The sequence below is a fragment of the Nothoprocta perdicaria genome, unplaced genomic scaffold (assembly GCF_003342845.1).
Source record: "Nothoprocta perdicaria isolate Ctin4 unplaced genomic scaffold, notPer1 scaffold_34, whole genome shotgun sequence".
NCBI lineage: Eukaryota > Metazoa > Chordata > Aves > Tinamiformes > Tinamidae > Nothoprocta > Nothoprocta perdicaria.
In genome coordinates this window covers 3046833-3065504 of record NW_020455577.1, presented here as the reverse complement: position 1 = coordinate 3065504, position 18672 = coordinate 3046833, and the positions used below count along the sequence as shown (strand labels likewise).

Below are 18672 nucleotides of genomic sequence, written 5' to 3'. Positions count from 1 at the left end.
GCTCTGAAAATCACAGGCCGTGATCCCTGATGTTTTACCTGTGCCCTGAAACGAAACTGCAGCTCAACCTGCCAGCCCTTTGGTAACGTTTCTTGCAGCACAGAGATTGACTGACACGGCCCATTGTGCCTTAAATGTACCTTTGATGTCTGAGATAAGGCTGACAATATTTCTGCTTCCTATTTAATTTTGAAGGAACTATTGCTTTAAGGTGCTAAGCCTGGCTTTTCTGCAGAGGGCTTCATTTCTTAACTTTCATTTCCCACTTCTGCTTTCTATTGCTGGTCAGGTATAATGTAAGATAACTGTATAGCAAAGGTATGGAAATGGAAACTGCAGCCCAAAAAGGAGGCAAAAATAAAAATAAGAATAAAATAGGTATATCTGAGGTTCAAGTGATCTCTAGACCTTAACATTGCAAAAGGAACTTGCAATGGACATGCTTTACTCATGCCAGGAAGTATTTTAAAAACCTACTTTAATTGTGAGTCTAGAAGCGTCCAGCTCCTGTGTTTGAAGGCCACTTTGACGGGGACGTTGGATTTTTAGAGGTGCTCCCGGGACGCGCCGGTCGTTCCTGAYGCACCAACAGGCAGCCGGATGCTCGGGTGCAGCTCCCCCTTCCCACTGTCGTTCACGCTCACCTGTATCGAAAGCAGGACCTACAGCAACAAGCCAATGGGAAGTTTCATCAAAACTTCATGAAACAAAATTATTTTCTTGTCAGTTGTTCTAACGAGACTAACTAAAATCCACTCCAACAACAGGAGTTTAACAACACCTGTATTTCTCCACGGGACTGTAAGCTACTGGAAGTGTTCCTGCCTTCTTTTCCCCCATGTGTTAATCAGACACTTGAGCTCTCAGGTGACCCTGAGGAGGAGGGAATGTCGCTCGGAGCCTCCCAGACTGTTCCTGCTGATGACAGYGGTGGCGGTGCCGGGTGGAGCCGGCTGGACAGAGCCGGGGAGCAGAACACACGGACAGCCCGGCAGAGCCCCAGTCCTGCTCCAGAAACCAGCATGACCAGCCAGTCCCAAGGAATCCAGCAGCTTCTGCAGGCAGAGAAACGGGCCAAAGACAAACTGGAAGAAGCCAAAAAAAGTAAGTATCTGGCCTGTTTGTATTGTATTTTTTTCTGTAAACTCTCAAGAAAAACAAACTCTGACATGTCGTATACAAAATTGTCTGTGTTCTTCCTGTGAAAACTAGGAGTTTACCTTTGAATGTCATTTGGGCTTCAAAAAAGGTATATGCAAGTAAATGCAGACTTAGAACAGTGATTATTATAACCACAAGAATTGCCACTGCTGTGACAGCTTGTACCTATGAGCCTAACTTGGCATAGGCAATCAGTAACTGATTAAATGTTCAGTTTAAAACAGACTCTCATTTGCCGAATGCCCAAGTGCCCAAGGTAAAGCATGTGTAAATACTCAAGAATAAATTAAAACAATTTTATTCCAGTCAACTATAAGCAAAAAATAACAGGAACCAATATAAAAATCAGGGCAATAGCCAAAAAAAAAAGTTCTAGCTTAATCTGCTAGTAGTTTAATTAAATATTTTGTTAGTAGAGCCCTTCATTATCTATTTTTCTTACATTTTTTCCTCCTGCATTCATCTCCCAGTGATTTAATGCAAAAAAGACATGGTGACCATATTCTCTTGAGGTAGGTAATGACCCACAGGAGTCACCGGGCTGCATTTGGGGGGAACATTGATGCTGCTTCACAGAGTGAGGGTGGTTTAGATGACAGCAGCAGGGAAACTTGATGTCCTGCCTCACATAGGTACCTACCTCACGTAAAACACGCCAAGATGATGTCATGTGCAGCAAGAGAGCACGATGAAGAAATATATTTGGTTTTCCAGGGAGAAGTAGAAGCTAAATAAAGATAATTTGTTAGCTCTCATAGCCCTATATGCATCAGCATATTCATCAATAATTAATTCATTAATTATTAGCATGGTATATTAACTTGTACAGTGCACATGGCAAAAGACAAGCACCCTTCTGCAAGCCCGGCAGCCAGAGGAGGTGCTCTTGGTGGCATTGCTGTTCCCTTCTCATGCAGGGCACTGGCAACGTGCCCTTCTCAGGACAAGAAGGAAGAATAGGACCCGGGCAGGCACCATCCAGCCCTAAATGGAGACAAGGACGAAGGTCTGGTCTGCACAGGCTGCAGAGCCGGCGCTGGAGCTACCACAGCTTGGTGTTGGCTTCTCCTCGTGCCTCCTTGGGAGGTTTTCCAGTTTGTTTTTTAATAGCCACTTGTAAAGAAGCTTGGTAAATTAAGAACACTCCAAAAACCAGAGATATAACAGTATACATCAAAGTAATGGCAGAAGATGAGTGTCTTACTAAATATGCAAGCACAGAGTTACAGGTGTGTTTACTCTCCTCTGCACAAAAACACATCAGTTTAGCCCTAAACACAGCCCTTCTGCTGAGCTTCCTATAAAGAGAGTATTTTCCAAGCCCTTCCAAACCAGAAACCTCCRTGAAGCCCCTGCCTACAACCACCAGGTTGAGGTAAGCAGTGCTCAGCAGCTACACCAAGCCGGGCATCAGCAAATAGATCAGAAAAATTACATCAGTGTGAGTTCCCTCTCTGTTACTTTTATAGCTAAATGTATTTTATATATTAAATATATTTTCCTCCTTTAGAAAAAAATAAGTAAGCAAAATATATACTCCTGGCAGATACCTAGAAAACAAGTATCTGTGCATAAAGAAAATGGAGCCAGACTTCTCAGTTTGCAGTGAGGCCAAAGCACAAAATGAAATAAARAAAATACCATTTAAGGTAAAGAAAAAATTATACCAAGACAATCTACACTCAAAATTCCAAGAGTTTTTCAGCAAGCACACTCCAAAAAAAAAGAAAAAAAAAAATTAAAAAGGGAGATTTCGTTTATTGCATTTCTCCAAATTGTGCAAGTTCCACATTAATAATTTTTGTTGGTATAATTGTCCCTTCTCCCATATGCCAAACAGACATTATTGTATTGGCAGAAGTTTTGCACGTCTGTCCTTAACTTCCACACTTTCCACAGCAGTGTCACTGAAGCCACCTACRTTCCTGCATAGCACAAGCAGTGTGGGACAAAGCCCACGGGATTCTTTTCCAGGGCCAAATCCTGTTCTGAAYGAGTCCAAGTCTTTTAACCAGAGTTACTCTGCATTTCCATCGTCATAAAGGACTGCACAGTTTGTCCCTGATCAAATGCACAGAGTAAAATAAAGGCAAATACCTGAAATGCAGTCAACCACTCGGTGCAGTGCAATTAGTTAACTTATGCACACAGGATTTCGAGAGCGCCAGCTCAGGGCCGATCAGCACCAGTTCAGATCAGCAGGTTCTGCTCAGAACCAGGGCACCTCCTGGTCTCGGTTTCAGGTGAAAACAAGGACCTTGCCTGGGCCCTGCCTGTGCCTTCCCTTCCCTGTTCAACTGTAAATATGACCCTCTTTGCACAACACACAGCCTGYGCACGGCACAACTGCGTCCATGAGTCACTATTTACATTTAAATATAGGAGGAATGAAAGGTAAATCATTGGCAGGAGGTGACCAGGCCAAGCCATTCTCAAGGAAATGGGATTACCAAAACTACCTTCAAGCAAAAGCCTTAGTCTTATTCAGAGATATTCAGATAATCTCAAAATTTAGCATGAACACACACAAATGAGTAAATGAGTAGATGACAGACCCATTTTCTTCCTGACATATCATAGTTCTTTGTAATGCAAAATCCACTTTTATCGTGAAAAAATAACAAATAAAATGCTATATATAAACCCAAAACAAAGCAAAAAACACTTTGATAAAGCTCCTCTGTAAACCTCATGGCCAATACTCTTTGCCCTGGCGTGCAATATCTTTAGTGCATCGTTGGCTGATGTCACTTAGACCCGACACATTATTAGTTTTGGAGACAGCGGGTTAGCAAGGCTGAAACTCCCGAATTGATTAAAAACGAAACAAAACTGCCTGTGGTGCCCTGTTCTCGTGCACTCTGCACTACTTGGGCTCTTGTTTCTTCTTTAAGTATAACTGAGATCCCAGAAATAAATGAGCGGTGTCAGAGCTAAGATGGCAATTATTTCCTGAAAAACCTTTTTAAGTAAAACAAGGGAAATGAATGTGTGATGAACCCAGGATTTAGCAAAATTGGTTTCCTGTAGGCTTTCATGTCTTGGCTTGATTTCTAATGTCAAAATAAAGCTTGTATGAAAGCTTTCAGGAAATCAGGTTATAAAACAAATATTAACCAAAATAAAATATTTTCAAACTTATATCCTTGGCTCTCTTTTTCATAATATCCAGGACTTTCTTGCAGTGAAAAAGCTATGTATACTGATCAGCTGCTTCTATTGCATTTTTTAAGATTTTCTTTTTAGCTTTAAAAAAAAGCATTCCAAATTCCCATTCTGCAGACAATTTAACACTCAAAAACAATGGAAATGGTCCTACTTAGAGTAAAAATTGATTCATTTTTGGCAACTTTATTTGTATAGCATGATTTTCATGAAGAAGTTTAACCTAGATTCTATGTCTGAAAACCAAAAACCCGGTTTTAGCAAGGCAGCTTTTGCAAAGTAAGATAACTCAGTGTTTAAGCAAATTCGAGCACCACACTTTGAGAAATATTTGGTTTCTGCCATCTTTTTCTTGTAAGGTCTAAAAAATTACCAATGGCGTAAAAGAGTGGAAGGAGAAAAMTAGAGCTAGTTTGCTGCTATCACAGAAACAGCCATGAAGATAACTGGAATTTTCCYTATGCTTATCCCTAAGAACATTCCCCAGTGATTAGGTAAGATCAAAACCTAACGCAGGGAGGAAGGGGCAGGGTCAAGGCAGACGTCCCCATGTGCCCCTYGGTGAGAAACGTTTCCACCTTGCACCTTCCTGCACCTCCCCTGTCCCTAAAATTAATGGGATCAGGAAGGCTTGGAAAAGGCAATTCCCTCTTGYATGACCAGGGCAGCAAACGAGCGGTTCCTAACGGGCTGATTAATTAATTTTGGGGGTGCCTCTGGTGAAACAGCAGGTTAAGCTCTAGTTTCTGCTCAGCTTGATCAGGTGCAGCATATGTTGGCAGTTGCAGATTCTGACCACAACACTGCTGAACTCGCAGTCATTTACTCACAGCTTTTCCACTTAATTAAATAGGAAGCAGCAGGTTCCTGCTGTGCCAGTCCTAAAGGCATCACGGAGAAGGGAAACGGCAGCCACCCTATATACGGTGCCTAATCCAGGGCACTTTGAAGAGCTGCCACATGCACACACGCATGTATTTATATATTTATTTAGCTTCACTAGCTGCATTGTCAGGAAGAACTGTTGTTTCCTAGAGTCTCATTCTCTTGCGTGCATTTTAAATGGGTTTATTTATCTATCTGGTGGCCAAAGTATGCAACATATTTACTACAGATGGCCCCGCAGATGGAATTTGAAATTGAAATCCCACTGATTTCGAAATAATTTAATTTGCTATCGAGCTCCAGTTCCTCAGCTGGTGAAATTGGCAGCGCTTCCTCGCGGCCCGTTTCCACAGACTTGCAGCTCTGCTGCAGACATACTCTGCAAAAGGCTGGTGAGCCCCGTTTTTGGGCATGGGGATGAGGAGAACTTCAAAATACAGACCCTCAAGCTGGTTCTGACTTTTGCTGTCCAGACCAATGCTTTTACTTACTGGTCCCAAGCCTTAATTCCTGGTCCCAAGCCACAGAAGCTGAYGTGATCAGCTCTTTCCATACAAAGGCAAACTTTGGAAACGACCTTGCTAGCTTGTAAACGGCCCCTCTGCCCATTTAGACACAATCACAGCTCCCTGGTGGCACGTGGGCTCTGATAAGGGCAGTTACCTCTACGAGGAAGATCTCTCCAAGTGGACTGAGGGGCAGTAAATCTAACAAGGGCCCCAACGTGTTGCTCCTTTGCACAGTCTCACCTCAGCTCTCCTCACACCTCATGAGCAGGACAGCACTGAGCCAAACAGGCCAGGAACCAAGGCCTGACCAGGAAACATGTGTCTTTGGCATCTCTGCCTCTACTCACCAACCCACAAGCACTGGCTTCAAATGGGTCATCCACTGAGGTAATAGCTCATCACTGGATCAGGCCTCTCATCCAGGATTTGCTCCAGTCACAGATGTATCAAAACCAACRGTTTATCCTCACAGCATCCAGGTTCACCTTGGTGCCGTGTCCAGGGGAAGCTGATCCCTGTATGTCACATCTGATCAGGCTTCAGAAGCCCAGCAGAAGTAGAACCCATCCAGTGCGGCTGCCTGAGAGAGCAAATGAGAAAGAGTGATGCTTGTCTTCTGGTCTGGCTGGAGAATGTTCCTTAGGGTTTCCAGCACTGGGCACTGGGTTTAGCTCTCCTACTTGAATTATTATTWTTTTTTTAATCTTCTCAAAATGTTCACATAAGTCATTGATATCAAGCAGRTAGTTATAAACAAAGAAATAAAAGGAAGCCTTTTGAGATGCCCAGTTTCCAYTGCTGTATTCTTATGATATCCTTATTTAACTAACTAAATGAGTTTATTTTCAGATGCCTTCCATCTGTTGAGAGAAGAGAGCAACCTTCACCTCTGCCACCCTCGAACTTGCAGCTGCCAGCAGAGGGGCCCACAAAAGAGATGAGCAGCAGCCCAGGAGTCTCAGATATAACGTGTCAGCTTTAAAAGCAAGAGGCTGACAGCCCCATCAGTTAGGACAGGGCTCTTTCCTCAGAAACTAGTGCTGCCAAGACCCACGGGCCCTTACCCAGTTCATACAAAACASAAAGCAAAGACGTGCCACCTCTGCATGGGTATGATGCATTCAGGCCTTGCCTTGCAAAACACCTTGGGGATCACATTTCCTTCAAGCCTCACCTCTCATCTGATACCCAACAGCCCTGGTAGACACAGGGAATGCCACAAATGTGCAGTCCTGCAAGGCCTTACATGGCTTTCTCTTTACAGACTCTTAGTATTTTACAAAGGACAAAGCAACTATTCCCAACACACAAAATTAAGCATTTCATCAAGCCTTTTTTTAGGAGAAAGCCTAAAATATCAGATAGTAGATCACTCTCCTATTCCAAACACTTGCACAGTTTTCTAYACATTAGCAAAGAATACCTTTGACACCCTTTTTTCTCTTAATCTCTCACATTTAACAAATGCTAGAGGGGAAAAAAGGTGGGAGAGAAGACAACAAAGCGGGAAGGCTGCAGCTCGGTTCCTTGGTGGTTAAGATGCATCTTTGCAGCATCTTGGACATCTGCCAGCCCCAAACAGAATCCAGTTGGTGTGGGATGAAGGGATTTTGGCAAMCAGTCAATACAGCAAATCTCACAGAATAAAGCCTTTTCCAATCAGTGACAACTAAAATCTGTTATCTGGCTACTATTGCTGATAAAGAAAAGTTAGATATTTATTTAAACACAAAGCTGTGAYGAAAGAGAAAAAAAAACACAGTTGTGTTATGAGAATATGTCTAGTTGCAAAAAAAAAAAGGCTTCTGTTACTAGCAAACCAACAAACTTTTTGYATAGGGAAGCAGAAAGGAGTCTGCACAGCCAGTCTGGAATCAGAGCACTCTAACCACGTCACTTGGGCTCTTCTGGCAATTCCCTGCAAATAAAACTGCTGTTGACTGGGAAATGGAGGGATTTATCTTCTGGGATGGTCACTCCCTGTTTTTTCTCTACGTCCAGGGAAGGGGAAGAGACTAAAGCAGGCCAAGGAAGAGGCCATGGCAGAGATGGACCACTACCGGCTGCAGAGGGAGAAAGAGTTTAGGCACAAGCAGAGCAAYGTAAGAAAGAAACCCACGTGCTCCTTGGCAGCTCCTTGTGCTCACTGGTAAAACAAGCCACTTCGGGTGGCACTGCTCTGGACTGAAACATCATTGCCCCTCTTCTGGATTGCCCCCCTTCTGGATCCCGTTCCCATGTGGCCTTTGATGGTAGAGGAAAAACACCTTTGCGTTTGCTTGCTTTAATTTCTGGCAGACCTCGTCCTCCTCCTGAAACAGGAACTAGAAATGAGGTTGTTTCAGTAGAAACAAAGATTCAGAATCTTTCTTTTGATTCCTGCTCTGCTTTTGCTGCCTTTTTAACGGCACACAGCACTGCAGCTTTGATCAACTGAAACCATCCAAATACTGGGAGTTTTCACTACACTTGCAAAGTAAAAGCGGTCAGGCTGAYATTTTCATACCTGAATTGTTGCTCATTTTATGTACTTACACTATCTTGCAGCTTTCTCTAGCATTTTCATGAAGGTTCATCACAAACTACTCTTTTCTTCCCCTCGGTGACCTTCCTTTTCCATTTTTTGTTCCTATATTTTTCCTTGCTTGTGTTGTGCAAAGCCAAGGGAAACTCCATCTGCCAAAGTAGCAGCAAAACAAAAAAGGCAAGGAGGTCAAACAGAAACCGCTTTACAAAACTGCCATTTCAGCCACAATTCCTTAAAACATTTTCCATCAGACATCATAGGCCTTACGAACATRTATATACATGCAAAGTCCCTAGTAAGGAAAAGCAGCCCCCAGACACAATGTCACACAGCACGGCCTGGTGAACTTGTCTCATACCCACAATTTCAGGTCATTAGCAATGCTAAAATAAAAATACCTCTAAAATACGTTCACTTGTTCAGTTCAAGCATATATTGTGGTTTATGGTCCAAAATAGCTGAGGAGAAAAAATTTTTTAGTGTGTTCCAGTGTGAACTCAAATTTTCTCCTCCCAGACAAAACCAGTGCGGCTTGTTGGCCAAACACCCTACACAGGAAGATCACTTATTGCTCCCCAAAACACAGCCCGTGGCACGAGCCTGTTGCAGCCCTGCTCCCACCTCGTGGATTGGTCACCACAGTCCAGAATCAATGACAGCAGGGAGAAAAAATGGCATTTCATTTGAGCGACAATAAGCAAAAGTTCTGCATAATGAAGAAAACTTATAAAAAATAAGTTTTGAAAATGTAAGCCCAGAGCTGGGGGTAATTTTGCTACTGGTTGTGGGGTCCACACCCAGATTTGGAGATCGCTGCCCTTGTAGAGATGAAGCCTCATTCTCAACGTTGTGTTTAAGCCAATGTAAAGTTGTTACAAAMTAGGCCCTCGAGGTCGGTACAAATCATGGACCAAGGAGGGCATTTCTTTGACAAGAACAAGATCTAAAAATTCAGAAGCAGAAAAGCAGAAAGAAAAAGTACATAGAAGTGTAAGAATTGATTACTCAAATTATTGAATTAGCATGAATCATGCAAGCAGTTTCCCAATTTACAGAGGCCCTTTTTTAAAATTATCATGCTTTTCTTGAAATATTTCAGAATTACTTAGTAGTTGGATAACACATAATTATCTGGAAACTCTAAAAAATTATTTTCCCAGGTGGAATAACTCAGCTCCATAAATACAGTCTAAACTGTACAATCCTTTCCCCATGAGGCCCTACTTGTCTAAAAGCTAATATAAAATGCAAACTAAAAATAGCTACCACTGAAAGCTATAATCTTTTCCCAGCATTTATATGGGTGTCTCTGTCCTTAATTCCTTCCAAATCAGAAATTATTTTACATGAGGATTACAGACACACATCTTACTACATCGCCAGGTACAGATAAAAAGAATTCCAGCAGTGCTTTGTGCAGAAGAATTTAGCTTCTCTTCCTTCTTCTAAGGACTAAGTTGAGGTAAAAATCACATCAAGAATAAAGTTAGTGGCTTTGCCCTTTGTTTGTGGTGGTCATCTAGGTACTTGCTACCTAGATGTCATCTGCTCACCAGCTTCACCTGGCTGTCCATCCGAGGGGCAGAAACAAGAAAAATATGTGATTTATTCCTCTCTTACACCATCAGGGTACAGAACCGTCTCCTGCTGTGCCCTCTGCATCTCTGGAGCTAGAAATAAAATATTATCTCCAATCAGGTGGACTTTTCCATCAGGGAGGAATTCAGAGGATGTTGGGACAGTGGAGACAGGGGACCAAAGTCCTGGATTTGGAATATGCACATCTTCTTGTGACATAACCTTGCTGAAATGTTCAACTAGGCTCGAATCAATTCGACTCCAAGGGAATGTCCCAGAATTAGCGTGCCAGAAGCTGCCTGCCGTTTCAGAGGCCTTTCCGGGGCCTGTAGAGGGTTACACATCCCTAAGTACTGAAGGCTTTTCAAACACTCCCARACTCTAATTGCACATTTTCAGGAAGACTTTCCCATGTTTTCCTCTATAGCCATGTTCATACTCAGGGARGCCAAAGGAAGCAAACCAGTGATAGAGTTTAGTTGACTAGTCATTAAAATACAGCAAATTATAACGAYTGGTATAAAAGACAAAGTGAGTAAAATGTTGTTCCCACAAGGAGCTGGGAAACTTGCATTACACAGGGAGATTCCAGTGCTAATGAGCATGTGGGAGAGCTCTCTTTAATCCTGTTTATTACACGAGTGGTTTGGTCAAGCTCGTACCCTTACCGTTCAAAAGCACRGTGAGTGCCTGCATAATGTTTATATTGGACGATAAAGAGAAATTCTTAGAGGTTATTTCAGGTACAAGGAGCACAGAGTCATGTGGAAGCCTTTATTTTRCTCAGAGGACTTCTGCTTTGCAGGTAATGGGCTCCCAAGGCAACCTCTCCACTAAAATAGAGGAGCAAACAACGGAAACGATCCGAAACCTCACYGGCAGCTACCACAAGAACATGGAGGGCATGATGAAAAAGCTTTTGAACACGATATATGACATCAATCCTGAAATCCACCCAAACTTCAAATATGAAGTTTAAGATCCACTGATGTGCTGGGGAAGGGGTTTGTCAGCAGCAGCAGCCCCTTTTCTTGATGGGATCAATGTCTCCTCCCCTAGTGTTGCTGCACGTGTGATAGAGAAGAGCACTAAAGCCCAAAGCTTGCACTTCCACGCTGATTTTTAATGCTGTATAAAAATATTCAAGCATTTGCTGGAATGGAGTTGTTTCCTGATGGTAGCTAAGCCCCTGTTGTTGACACGGGAGTAAGTCAGCAACAGCAGAATAAATGATTCTTTGACACCAAGATCTTTCTAGTGACTTTCATTATTTCTTTTCTGTGTAAAATGGTCCWTAGGAGACGTGATGTTGCATGAAATCTGCTCATCCCAATCTTTAGTGTATTTAAAGGCATGTGGAAGAGACTAATATTACAAAAATTAGAAACAGAATATTTCTGTTTTGTTTGGGATGCAGGAACTAGTCAGTTTATACAGTGCACAGGAACTCTGTAGCTTTTGATCAAACAGAACAGACCAAAACCTATCTGCAGGTTTTGTATGTTAATTTAAAGCAAAATTAGCCAACTTGTACAGATTTATGCACAAAAACCATACTCCAGGTACTGCCCTGTTGTATAAATACATCACAAGCTTTACAAGGCCTTCTGAAGTCTAAAAACGAGAACAGAAGCAATTGTTATTTATGAAATTCTCTTAGTTTAAGGCATGCAGTAACATATTTATCATTATCTGCACAGTTACACTGAAGGCACAGGAATGCACGAGATTGCATTCATTCACAGAGATGAAGAATAAATACTATGCTCTATATGAAGGCTTTTTAGTGACTTTCTGTTAATTACCTACTGTAGAGATTGGAAAACAAGATTTGGGGAATCAGAACCAGCTTCAGCCAACTCCACTAATTGTGATGTTAACGGAAATTGGATTCCATTCCCGCTACRTAGCTGCGGCAATTAAATTTTCCATATTAAAATATTTTTGGAACATTAACAGTACAACATAAGTGACTCTTGCAGATTATCACACATAGGATATAAAGGCATGGATGAAGCTCTTCACGGAGCAAAACACTTCCTTTCCTCACCTAAAATGTTGCCTACTCCAAAGACCACAAGCAAAGTCTCCCCATGGGCTGAGATGAGATGAGCTGCTCCTGTGGAGCTCCAACACTGCAGTAGGAATGGTTGGAGCAGGTTGGCATGAGGTATGTTGGCCCAAGACGTGGGCAGCTTTTCATTGCACTGAGTCTTGGTGAAGCAAAAAGCCTTGCTTGGCTCACCTGTGCTTCTGGTGTGAGACCGATGGGCATAATTTTCTGGACAGCAATGGATCAGCAGACAGTGAGTTCATCATTGAGGTGATGGAGCTCCTCTTCCTGCAATCCTTCATGTCACCTCGTCAGAGAACGGGCAGCTGTGGTCTGAACGAGGCAAGGATTAGGGACAACTACGGCAATTTCAGTCCCACTATACCATGAGAAGCCACCACAGCCCTGCACTGATAAATTATGCTCTTACTCACATAAGCAGTGCATGATTTTCTCCAGCCCTCCTCAGAAATGGGGGAAATGCCTGTTACACAATACACAAGTGCCATATATTCCTGCTGAGTTCACCATGCCCTGTCCTTTACAGATCTGATTATTCCTCATTTTATGGTAGTATAAGGCACTTCAAGCGCTGAGTCTTCCCCGAGGAATGTTACCGCTTGTTAGAAGTACATGACCCAACCAGCTTTACAACAAAACACTTGGAAAATGTTACATCAGAGCCCTGTTAATGCACTCTATTGCACTTACAGGACATGACTGCATGTGGAAAATCTGATGACTTGCAAGCTTATTAACGTGCTGAGGTCCCTGGTCGCTTTTATGAAAGATATGCCATGACTGAATTACCTGACCCAGGGTGATTCCTCAAAGCCCCTTTTGCATCAAGCTTTTGATTTATTTGCAGGCAAATCAGACACAAACATACTACCAGATTTCCATACCACTTTTGGAAACAGAGGCATTTTGACTCATGTGCTGCTTCAGAAAATGTTCATTTGGTTAAATATAAGCTTTCCGTGAGATACCATGCCAGAAAAAAATCATCTCAGTACTTGGCATTAAATAGCCATCTCTTTAAAACGCCTGGTATTTATAATTTCATTCACTTATAACAAATCAATGATAATCAGAACGCTAGTCTAACGCAAATCAGCATAACCTAATTTGTAATCGATCCCCATCCCATTTTTTTTAAGTGTAATTTAAGCACACGTGCTTCACTTTAGCACAGAAATAGTGTTTTGTGGTCATCCTCTTTCCATTCAAACTTAACTTGGGGAAATACTCCAAATACACAGGCAATCCCATCGATGGTAGCAGGATTATTCCTACCTTAAAATTAAGTGAAGGACAAGTGCAGTGAGCCTGGGGGTCACGGTGCGTAAGTGATACCACGAGGAAGCAGAGGCTGCTCATGGGAGCCTGCAGGTTGTCACATCTCTGCCCCGTGACCACCTCGGGCTCAGGGSCACAGTCGGTGGGTGCTCTCCCCTGGGAACCTGAATCACCTCTGCAGTTACTCTATGCCCTGTTTTAAACACACTTCACAACCCTGGCACTCTGTACACCAGGGAGATGTGTTTTACCTCCTGCTCACGGTTTTCCAGCTGTTAGTAGTAGTAAAGAATGCTTAATAAATGAAATCATTTGTCTTGGATCAAATTTACACCTCCCAGTAACATATCTTCCAAAAACAAAAAAAAACAAACAAACCCAACCAAATAAAAAAACCCATCATTGTTTCCTATTAACACTTAGCTGCTCTGTCTGCACGYGCGACGGGACGCGCTTCCCGCAGCACAGGCTGCCGAGCCTATTTAGTCTGTTCCCCCCAATAACTTTCCCATTACTCATTAAGCTGTGGCCTAAGCAAATTAGCATTCAGCACTTTTTTGTTTTGATTTTGTTTATCTAGAGGAACTCTGGCGAGGGAAGCTTGATTGCCAACTGCTGTGACTCAGCATAGGTCAAGTGACAGCCGTGGAGATGTCGGCAACTCCTTTTTGGGTTAATTTCTTAGCTCTGCATCAGCACCTACCTTTGGCAGTTGCTGTGCTGGGTTCGTCCATAATGTGCCAGCACTTTTGCTGATCTTTTCTATAATTTCTTCTGCCTGAAAGCGGATTCAGTAAGAAAAATACCTTGTCACGTATGTCACGGTAACAGAATAAAGATGATGGGCATAGTCACTATTTTCCAGGGCTCTATGCAGGCACTTTGAGTCCCAAAATAGCATGATGGCAGTGAACAGGCTGTAGAGCTGAAAACTARGGAGAATTTCAAGGTAAGAGTGTGCCTCAATAAATCAGCATTTTCTGAGAAAATGTTATTTCCATGAGAATTTCTTCCACAGCTCAAGAATCAAGTTGTGATTCCATATTATTTTCAACAACRTTCAGCTCTAGAAGCAGAAATTATTCTAGAACACATTGCAACACCTCCTGGAAGAGGGACYGTTGAGAATGAACAAATGACCTGGTGATGTTCACATGTGGTGTGGAAATTCGTGGCCACGTGGATTTATATAGAAATTCAGTAATTCCACTTGCTTCAAATAGAGCAATAATGCTTCAAAAAATATGGTATGCCTCACTTGTTTGAGACGGGCCTTGTTCAAGCACCAGGACCAATATTTATATTCTTCCATGCTTAAGAAAGATGTCATATTCAGAAGAAAATCTGTTCTACACAGAGACATGTGGCCTTGTCGGCAAACACCAAGCACAGTCATATATGCTAATATGTTATTAATTTAATTGCTTGGGGGACAGTCAACTCAAGTCCATGCTATGCTTCAGCATGGCAATATCTTTCCGTACCTTGCAATGGGGAGCAGACTGGTCCCCCCCTCACACGCAGCACTCCACAAAACCGGAACCACAGCGCCCAGCTCCACTTGAGATCTCCTCTCTCCTGTCAGATGGCAAAGGATGAGATCAGACACATGCTAATTAAGGCAGCAAACAATTTAAACTCAAAGCACTAACAAACCAAACATTGCTGTTTATAGCTGAGATCCATAAAGTTTAATGAGTCTCTTTGCTTTCCCACCCCACTGCCACTTGTTCCATATCCTTTAACTGCTCCTTTGCCTTCCAGCTGCCACGTCCAAGGAAGGTGAAGGTGGGTTTGAAGGAGCGGGCACAGCTGGGTTACGTTATCCTGCCTCTCTCCTGCTTTGCTGCTCACAGGGTTCTCCTGAGCAACAATATCAACCAAGTTCAGCTGCCCATAATGCTTAAATCATCACCGAGGCAGCTGCAAATGTTCAGGGGGGAGAAAAGGGCATGTGCAGGAGCATTCCCTGTGGGGGAAACTGTGACAACCATGAGGGTCTYGAGATCATCTCCCTGTAACCCTACACACTGCACTGGGCTCCCTTTCACAGCATCCTTGGGGACACTGCGAGCATCTACCACACCGGGAGGGTACAGGTGTCAGGAGGGTACAACCATCATATTCTACATCATATTTCATTCTTCAAATGCTAGAAATCTTAACTGACACCTTCTGAAATTCACTAACAAATTCAAAAATATCCTTAAAATTATCTTGCTTTTTGGCATAGAAACTTGCCTCTGGCATTCTCGTCTGGCACAGCTTACTTTTATTCTGCATTTTGTACTTGAAATTGCTTTTCAAAGTGGGAGGAAAACTAGATGACTGCTTCCCCTCTCACCTTGTTTTCTCACTCTTGTTCCTTCCTGCTTCCCCATCTTCCTTATTTTTCCTAGACTGCTCCCTTCTCTGTCAGGACTTCCTTGCAGACACAGCTTCATTGCTTCATTTTCCTCCACCTGAGAGGCTTGCTCTTGCCATAAACCCCAACAAAAGGAGATAATAGCCATAAAACAAACTATGTTATGAAACTTCTGACTATCATGTCACCCAATAATGGCTCAGTAATTTCTATTTTCTCCTGGGAGCGTGTCCCTACTTATCTGCGGCCTGCTGCACTCTACCACATCCTGCAAGCTGCTAGAGAGGGGAACCATCATSTCCTCCCACCTCAACCCCACGTCCCATCCTCAGAGACTCAGGGTCTGTGACCAAGATGCCCAAGTGCTCCCAAGCACAAATACTCACTATTAATAACAGAGTTTGTGGCTCTGGGRTGCTGAGCACTACACAGATGGAGGAACATGCCTGTTTCAAGATGTTTTGCAAGGTGAATACATATTCAGATGAATACAACACTTAGAAGGAGCTTTCTACAGGGTAACCCACTATTGAACATGTCAARCTGAACGTCCTCAAGTATCGTGAAGCAATTGCTATCCAGCTATAGCAAAGGGCTTAGAGTTTGAGCACAATATTTACTAAACTCAGCCCGGACTGTAAATGGGACAAGCTCAGCCACACAATTAGTCTTTCCAGACCTAAAAGCAGCAGGAAATGCTGACCTGTCCCTCATAGGTTTGGCAGAGAGCAAGAACATTCCTCATGTTTCTCCCCTAGGTGGAACAAAAAGGATGCACCATACATCAAGAGCTCCCGTTGTAATGCTTTAACTGGAAGAGCTTCATTTACCTGGTCTGACCTGGATTCCAAATAACCACCCCCCAACTTCCAGACCCTCTCCATACGCACAGGGGCAGCGCAACTCGAGCCAGGTCCCGGCTGCCTCCCAGCCTCTGTGCAAGGCCGGGCCTCGCTGCCCGCGCYGAGGTGGCACCATCGGGCCGGCCCGTGGCTGCTGGCCCATGGAGAGAAAGGAAGGGTCTTCTGCCGTGCCACCACTGCTGGCTAACCTTATTAAAATAACTATATATATAATAATTAGGCGTTGGGAATAGTAGGTATTGCTCTAGTTCTGACCTCTTTCTTTTCTTTCATTTTTTTTTCCTGACTTGATGTTTCAAGAGAAAATGATCCAAAGGCCTCTAGTTCTGACCTTTATCAAATATTCCTGAGTTGTGCAGCTCAGCTTTTCTCATCTTGCCTTGACTCCTCTTCAGTGACCCCCCTTACAGGCTTCCCAATTACCTCAATATTCACTGTATTCCCTACAGCAGCAGTACATGGAGCACTATTATCTTTTATCTATTTTATCTATTAACCTAAGGAGCATCGGCAAGCTATTACAGGCAATCACTGCGCTTGCAGGAGAAGGACAAAAAAGAAGTTGTGCTTCAAAGCGCATGCAGAAATTGTTTGCCGTTTAGGTTACATTTTGTATTTTCTTTCAAAAGAAAAAGGATCACATATTGCAGAAGGAAAGCCAATTTATATCAATTAAGCCTCTTGGACATTTTGCATTCAGTGAGGAGCTCATATTTCTAAAGCTATTTCTATTTGCTTGGATTTTTCCATTCACTTTCTGTTGTTCCCTCCCCGTGGAGAGCCCTGTCCAGGGGAAAGGGCCACCTGGGATTCAGGAGCTGCTGGAGGAGCCCCTGGAGCCCCGTCCCCTTCTCCAGGTTGGCTGCCAGCCCCGCAGGCTGGTGCGGCTGCACGTCCGCCCGCGGCTGCGAGGAGGGAGCAGCAGCGCCGCGGCAGCCACGAGAGCCACGGGAGCCAGCAACAGCCCCCACGAAAAACTGAGAATTATACACAACGAGCTACTAACTTACCTGCTAATCCACACGGCCGGGGCTTTTCGAGAACCCAAACTGAGGATCATCGCGCATGGAGACAGCCGAGATGGATTTTCCCCCTCCCTGGTGATTTCTTTGGTTGGTTTGGTTAGGTTTTATTGTTGTTTTTGGTTTGGTTGGGTTTTTATTTACTTGTTTTCACTATTTTTAYGTCAGGAAAAGAATTTTAAAAAAAGGAATAAAAAAGTCCAAAAGCTGAAACAGGCTTTGGAAAAATATTTCTCTCTGCAGTGACAGAGCAACACAGATGTGTTTGGTCCTAGGGAGGGAGAAGGATGAATTTGCATCCTCAGCTCCCTCCAGAAATGGGAACCAGAGGGGCCGAGCTCTTCCCAGGGGCAAAACCAGCATTCGGCATTTCCCGTGTTTTAAGCTATTGCTTAGTCACATAAGCAACCTCTTATTTTATTCTTCCAGCCTAGCACCGAGCACTAATTCCACCTCTGATCACAAGATGGCACCATGAATTCATCAAACCCATGAGAGACCTGTAAGAAGTGGAGATTTATCCCTGTAAAAAGGGTGAAAAAAGGGGAAAAAAAAAAAAAGAAAAGAAAGAGAAACAACACAAAGTACACACCAAATTTGACACATATAAATTGGAAGTTAAATCCAGAAGCTGCAACCTTCATCCTCTTCCCCTAAGAAAACGCCCCGCCGTGGGACAAGCTGCATTAGACSCTAAGGCACAAACAGTAGCTGTGGCTGAGGTGTCCCCAGCCCTGCCACTGACCTACATAGCCCCGTAGCCTCCTCCAAGTTTTGCAGGGAAAGTTTTAGAGTGTTCTTTCCTCTCGTCACCCCCACAGAAAACCTGCTGCCTTAAATAGGGGCTCTCAGTACTCTTACGTATGGGGAGTGAGTGTGAAAATCCTCTCTGTCCATCTGTTCCTTAAAGGTTTCTTTTTTTTTTTTTGCTTCGTGTTAGAATTTCTCCTCAATCTTCTTCAGTAGCACAAATCACACAAGTGACATTTATAGGTTAAGTAAATACTCTGCATGTGACATCATCTAAGTACAATAACAGGCACAGTTGGGTTGTCTACCTGTAACCATAGGCTTCAAGCTCCATTTATCTTATTCTCAAGGAGTGGTAATTAAAATCCACGGCAGCAGGAGTGCTGCGCCGAGCAGCAATAGCTCTACCATACAAAGCCTGTAAATTGTGTCAATAGCAAAGAGTCCTGTGAACATTTTTGGTTCCAACCACAGCACAGAAGGGAAAAAGGTGAC

The 18672-nt window shown here is 43.3% G+C and overlaps 1 protein-coding gene across 1 annotated transcript; it reads left to right on the top strand.

Moving 5' to 3' along the window:
* The first annotated feature begins 1022 nt into the window (after positions 1-1022).
* On the top strand, positions 1023-10804 carry ATP6V1G3 (ATPase H+ transporting V1 subunit G3). Its single transcript, XM_026043898.1, has 3 exons — positions 1023-1104; positions 7722-7822; positions 10631-10804. The coding sequence occupies exons 1-3, from the start codon at positions 1023-1025 to the stop codon at positions 10802-10804; spliced, it is 357 nt and encodes a 118-aa protein (XP_025899683.1).
* Positions 10805-18672: the final 7868 nt, after the last annotated feature.